Raw genomic sequence first — 6877 nt, 5'->3', positions numbered from 1 at the left:
TTAAAATTTTATTTACGCGAAATAATTCTTATATTTTATTTTAGAAACTAATTTTTTTCATAAATTAGTGATAATTAGATTACTAAACTGTTCCTAATTATCTAACAATGTCAAGATAAGAAGTTTTGGAACTAATTTTTATATATAAGTCTGTTTTAAATAATTTTAAGTTGCAATTGTCTATATTAATTTAATCTACTATGAATTGTAGTTTCATATACTAATTACTAATTACTAATTACAAGTAATTAAAGGAAAAAATTATACCCTATGAATTGTACTAACTATTTCACATAATCTCCAAGGAACTAAAAATATATAGAGAAGGCTATATTAATCAACAAATTTTTATTCCCAATTGAGGTAAAATTTTGAAACTATGATTGAATGAAAGAGTCTCAATATGTATTTGCAGCTTCTTTTAATTTGCTTTCATTAAGATCAGATATTGACCTTATTTCTAAATCCCATCGAGTTTCATGTTCCAAAACACCAGCTCAAGCAAGCTATAAATTTGTTTAGGCAATGATATTATATATATATATATATATGTAAGTGTCAGTCTTAGTTAAATAAAACTAATAGATTATATATAATTAAATAGATATGTGTGAAGGAAGAGAAGAAAGGGTGGTCCACGTTCATAGTTCTTTGAAAATATATATATATATATATTCTCGCTAATTGCCAACCAAAGACTTTAAGGACAAGTTGTGAATACTCTATTGAAAGTGGGTCAATGCTTTAAAGATTAGGCATTCATTTGAACTACTTGAATATGGGGTTTAACTAGCAGTTTGAATATTTAATTTATTCAATAATAAACATATTTATTTAATACATAAACTCATTAAATATAAATATTTTAATTTATTCATATATTCTGAAATGGAAAAAACAAAATAATAATAATAATAATAAAGGATATCTCTCTGATTGGATTATTGATTTTTAGGATTTACAGGGTCAATCATATTGGTCCTGATTATTATTTTTTTTAATTAATTAATAATCGAAGTTAGATCATTAATTAATTAATAATTATAAGGAATTGATAATACAAAAAACTAGTAACAATTGGATTTTAGTTCAATTTTAAATCTGATATTTATAAAAGAATGAACGGCAGATTGAGCCACTTATAATTTAGTCCAGACACAAATAAAAAGCTAATAAGGTCATTTCCTTTTACAAATCGAGTCTAATTTGGTCCAGACATTTTATACTTGATGCTTTCTCGGACATTACTTCCAATTTATCATCCTGATTGCCTTCAAAAACCCTATACGAGTTGCAGCATCCTTCTCCTCTTCCTAATTCTCTTTTCAAAATAATGAAAACCATTATTTACTTTGAGAAAAAAAAAAAAAAGAAGGAAGCACAAATTCATTGTCTTTTATTAACCGTGTTATGTTATCGGATAATGCTCATGATTTATAAATTGCACATAATTGGTAAATATTATTTATCTAACTATGTTGTAAATGAATAAAATTAACCAATAAACAAATTGTTAGCTAAACGATTAAACCCAACCTGATACTCTACAATTTTTATTGGTATAATTTAGTTTATAATAAATTTTATTTTATGTTAAACCTCGTGATGTATAAAAAAAAAATTATTTTTACAGATTCAATATTTTTACTAACAAATGAGTTATAATATTGAATCTTCTTTGTACTTCAACGGTCCATTTTTTCATCTTCTGTTTAAGTCCCAAGCAAATCAAGGTATTTTAGCTTTAGTTGCATTCTTCTTGCAATGGGTTGTGCATTTTAATAATTTTTGTAAAATATCAGGACTTAAACGACATAGAGATTCATTTTACGTTGAATAAAATGTCATATTCAATATTTATTTCACGTCAAGTAATATATTATATTCAAAATTTATTTCGCAGAAGCTTAATAACATAGAGGATTACATTCCTTTGAGTTTTTTTCCGAAAAGTTCATTTTGTTTTCCTTCTTTTGTTATTTTAGTATTTGGGTATTTTTACTTTTTAATTTTGTATTTTTCATTTACAAAATTATTAAAAAAAAATAACTAACAATAAAAAAAATGACAGTAAACATAAAGATAGAAATTAAAAATTTAAAAATATTTTTATGATTTTTGTTTATTTCACCATTGTGCAACTCCTAAAATTTCATAATTAAGTACATGTATAAACATATAAACATTAAAAAGTTAAAATTAAAATATATTTTATATGTGGAACAAAGTGTAATAGTATATACAATATCAAGATCGTCCTAAAAATTAAGAATTCATGAATATTTATTCTAAAAAAAAATCTCATTTTTTATTTGTTTAAAATGAACACGTTCCATAAAAGAATCAAAACTAAAAGAAGAACAACCAAAGCCTAGCGTCAACCACATTGGAACAAAGAAATCAAACTTGAATTATCAATTTTATAATAAAGTATTTATACCATATAAACCAAATATTTATGTTAAGTTATGAGAAAAATGTTAAAAAAATTATTAAAAACAAAAAAATAAATTAGAAAGGTTGGAAAATTAATTCAGTTTATTGTTCTAGAACCTCCATTAAGCCACAAGGTCAAGGGATGGGAAAGAGGATTGGTTGGCTCTGCTTCAACAAATTAGTAGAACAAGCTCTGGAATGTGCTTCATCTGTAACAGCGTATCCTGGTAGACCGCTTTATCAGCTCTGCAAAAGAATTTGAATAATAGAACAAGAAGAAGAAGAAGAAGAAGAAGAAGAGTGACGAAGTAAACCAGATCGCCATGACAACAGGGTATACTCTGTTGTGTATTCTCTTCAATTACCCCAATATATATGCATAAATATGTATATGTATTTTGCATCATTGCATGTCTTCTCTTATTTCTTCTTTCAGTATAAACAAGAGTTCACGTAAATGCTGGTTTCGGATTCAGGTTTTCTTCCTTAACAGAAGGAATCACAGCTTCAATATAATGCTAATTAGGATGATCAGTTTGTAGATTAACGTATATGTATAGATGAACAAATGAGATTATCCTTTGTTTGTTTCTACAAACAATCAGTATGTCAAACCTTACCCTGACAGCCTGCCAATAAAAAACACATCTCCTCAATCTCAACTAGACCAAACTCCATCTGGCATCTTCAAAAAGTGATGGTACCACAAAATACTGTGTACTTGAGTTGTGAGTGTCTGTGCAAAGCTGTGTGCTATTACCAGATATACATATATATATATATATATATATAGGTACATAGCGGCTGATTGTGGTACTCAGAAGTACACCACTGTAAGTCAAGTAGCAAACGAACTAGGATCCGAATAAGTCTGACCGAGCATAGACTTGTGATTTATTATATTGTGTTTTATTCTTCAGATTCAGAAGAATGAAATACCGAAACTGTCTCCTCATAATACCTTGAAACAGACTAGGAGTTTAATATTTGCCAGCTAAACAAAAGGTTCAGACTTGAGAGCTGCGATATTAAGAGACAGAATCAGACATGAAATTGACTTAAACATTGTCTGACGGTACAAGAATCGCCTTAGTCTCCCAACGCAGCATGACAATTCTTGTTTTTCCCAAGTAGGCTACAGAAGAGTCTGTGTCTCAAAAATGGCGACATATATTTGGTCTAAATCATAAACCCACTTTGTATCTATATAAATGCTGTTTGCGCAGAATAGAAACTTCATCGGCAGTAATCTCAAAGCATGTATCGCTATTTTTATTACGACGATGCTTGGAAAAACCACCACAAATGGAGACCAAAAAGAAAAGACCACTTTTTTTTAACATTTTCTCATTGTTCTACAAGCAGTAACCTCTTCCGGTGCATTTGACACTTTTTTCCCTTTTTTTTGTTTTCCTTTTATGTACAGAAACTGTCAACTGAAAAAAAGAAAAGAAAAGAAAGAAAGAAAAAGCACCAGCTTCTAAAGGAGGTCCCCAAAAGTTAGAAAGAACAAACAAAAACGAGATGGATAAGAGCGGTTTTTTTCACTTGTCTACGATCTTTGGTCCTCGGTACAATGCTCCAACAACAGCAAAGTCCCCAAGTTTCTGTCTCTCTTGAAGCCATGCATGTCCTTCCTTCTCCTCCTCGGCCACTGAAACTCCATCAACTGAAATTCCAGATTGAAACCGTTTGTCATTCAAGTAAACCCCCAGAAATCAGATTGTAAAGTGATTGAGAAGATGGATACCTGTGAAATTGGCAAATGGGAAATCATAGTAATAAGTGCAGTGGCGTCCATCGGGATCGGAGTATGGAGGTCCAAGCACATCCAACACAGCACACGGCGTCACAGCAGTGAAGCAATGCATATTGCCACCATCAGCCGGGTAAAGGATGGAGGTGTTGCAAGGAGCAGTAAAGTTGGAGTCAACCTTCATCTTAGCCAGACGGATTTCAGCTTGCTCCACTGTATTGTATTAACACACACATGATGATATGTAAAAGGGGAACTTCATGAAAATTGGATAAAGGAGCAATTTTTAAATTACAAGTATATCCAAACAGATACATCCCTAAGGAATTGAAAGGGTGATAATTTTGGTCATTCCCATCGTTCCTGACACTAAATGTTTATTCTCCTGAGATCAGAGCTCTATGACCATGAATAACATCCTGCTAACAATACCAAACTCCTAATTTTCTTCGTTTAAACCCCACATACCCTAAAAGCACAATTGCGAGGAACCTCAAATGCTCAGCATGGAAAAGAAGAACAGACTCCATGGTTGATGCTATATATACAGACAAATGTAAAAGGAAAGATTCCCAGGAAGAAACTTACCCGATGGCTCAGAAGGACTCTCAAGGGTAGATGAAGCCTTGCAAGGTGCATCAGCCACCCAATCGTAGGACTTGATGTGCATGGTACCAAACAGAAGCTTACTGAAAACTGTCATTCCAGGGTGGTTGTGAAGAGGAATTACACCAGATGGCGGCAAGCAGAAAATACCCATCTGCATTTTTAACCATAAGCTAAAAAAAGTGTTTACTAAATAAGATTTAACTAAGACTTTCGTGTAATAACCTAAACAAGGTTACGTACAGAGAATTTGTCACTTTCATAGAGGTGTAGGTACGTTATTGGTGGGGTTCTTCCATTTAGCTTTTGGCAGAAATACGGCATTTCAGGAGAGAGACCAACATCCTCAGGATTGATTTCATCTGAGCCAAAGAAAAAATAAATTTCATGTCAATACGCAATGTGAATTTGTTAGTAATCAATAACAAAACAGAGAAAGCAAAAGCATGCCAATGCAGAAGTATTTGATTAAGCATAAGAAACACATGGTACCAAAAAAGTTTTATCTTTTATAATTAAAAGTTTAACATTTAAAATTAATCCAAAATTCATAATAACCACATAACAAAAGAAGACATGCCCCACAAGCAGGGAATAGAAGATAATTAAATTGACAAAAGCACTCAACTAATTGCACTGATCTTTATAATATGTTGAAAGCCAATACATTTCTAAAAACAATTATAGAGGACAGAGACCCATCATCATACTAATCAAAGAGCGAGAATCAGTAAGAGAACTTTCAGAAAAACAAAGAGATCCTGAGACATTCGTTTAATTACTCGTACATGATCATCTTAATTTAACCAATAAGTGAAAATAAAACTCAGTTTTCACAACCTCGTAAACAAAATGCATAGCCCGAAACTATATCCCGAACCCAACTAAAACCTTCAAATACAGATTCTTGAGAGCTAACAAAATTAAAAGAAAAAAGAACAAAAACATATTTCACAACTGAAAAAATGAAACCGACCCACATTCCACTTCAAATCACATGCAAGGAAACAGAGGAAAAGCAATGAAAACATTACCCAGAACAGCACGCAGGCGTTGGATATTCTCAGGGGTGGGTACAATTCCAGGCTCTGCATTGGCAAAAACCTCCTTGCAGATATCAAATAGCCTCTGAATTGGCAACGCCGTCATTTTCTTGTTCCGACGGCGGCTCCTCTTCCCCTTGTTATGTGACTTAGACGTGTTGACAGCTTTGGCAGAATTGGCAGTCTTCACCGTCTTGGATGTAGTAGAATTCCTATTTGTATTGGGCGATTCACACAACTCCTCCTTTCGGTCAGCGTACGTTTTTCCAATCCCCATTCAACCTCAATTGCACAGGCCCAGCACCAACAAAACCTCTTCAAAACCACCAAATTACAATACGGGTAGCACCAGAAAGAAGATGGGTAATCCTGAAAGGCAAGGATTACGATCTGGGTAGGTAAAAAGAGGGGAGAAGCGGCCGGAAATGGAGGGAGAAGAGAGGGAAACAGAGGAGAAAGTGGAAGAAAGTGATATGAGGGAGGAGTTTGTGGTACGGGGTTAGGTACGTTTGAGGTGTAAAAGGAAGAGGAGAAAGACAGAGATGGTTTAAAAAAGCATCTCTGTTGATGATGGAGAAAAATGGAGAAGAGAGAGGGGGGGGTATAAAAGAGGAGGAGGAGTTTGGGTGGAAGAAGTCTAGGGCAAAGCAGAAAGGGGAATACAGTTAGTTTTGAAAGGAGAGAGACAAAACCAGGGGCCATAACTCTGATTTCCAGTGGGCTGTTCCAACAGCGGATTTTTATCCACTCTCTCTTCCCTATTCCTATTTTTGCCCTTTATTTTTCCTCTTTTAACAATTCACCACTACCCTACCCTTCTCAACTTTCACTCTTTCTGGGTGTAACAAAATTTCACATTATGTTTTACTGCATGGTTTTTTTTATTTTTAAGGGTACTTTAATTTTTCTTAATTTTTAAAAATAACCTAATTGAAAAATATTTAATAAAAATCAAAACACAAAAAACTATGGACTATCTATAAACTTTAATGTAAAATATAATTGAAATCTTGAAAAATATATTTTCATAGTAAAA

General features: G+C 32.6%; 1 protein-coding gene across 1 annotated transcript; it reads right to left on the bottom strand.

The window, feature by feature from the left end:
- Positions 1-3742: 3742 nt before the first annotated feature.
- On the bottom strand, positions 3743-6395 carry LOC110820280 (2-aminoethanethiol dioxygenase, putative (DUF1637)). Its single transcript, XM_022049718.2, has 5 exons — positions 5833-6395; positions 5042-5160; positions 4781-4952; positions 4187-4405; positions 3743-4105 (listed from the first exon to the last, which is right to left on the bottom strand). Exons 1-5 carry the CDS (start codon positions 6116-6118, stop codon positions 3981-3983), a joined length of 921 nt encoding a protein of 306 aa, XP_021905410.1. The 5' UTR covers positions 6119-6395; the 3' UTR covers positions 3743-3980.
- Between the last annotated feature and the right edge of the window lie 482 nt (positions 6396-6877).

The sequence above is a fragment of the Carica papaya genome, chromosome 1, assembly GCF_054855325.1.
Source record: "Carica papaya isolate Zhongbai chromosome 1, ASM5485532v1, whole genome shotgun sequence".
NCBI classification, from domain to species: domain Eukaryota; kingdom Viridiplantae; phylum Streptophyta; class Magnoliopsida; order Brassicales; family Caricaceae; genus Carica; species Carica papaya.
This window is presented reverse-complemented; position numbering and strand designations above follow the sequence as displayed.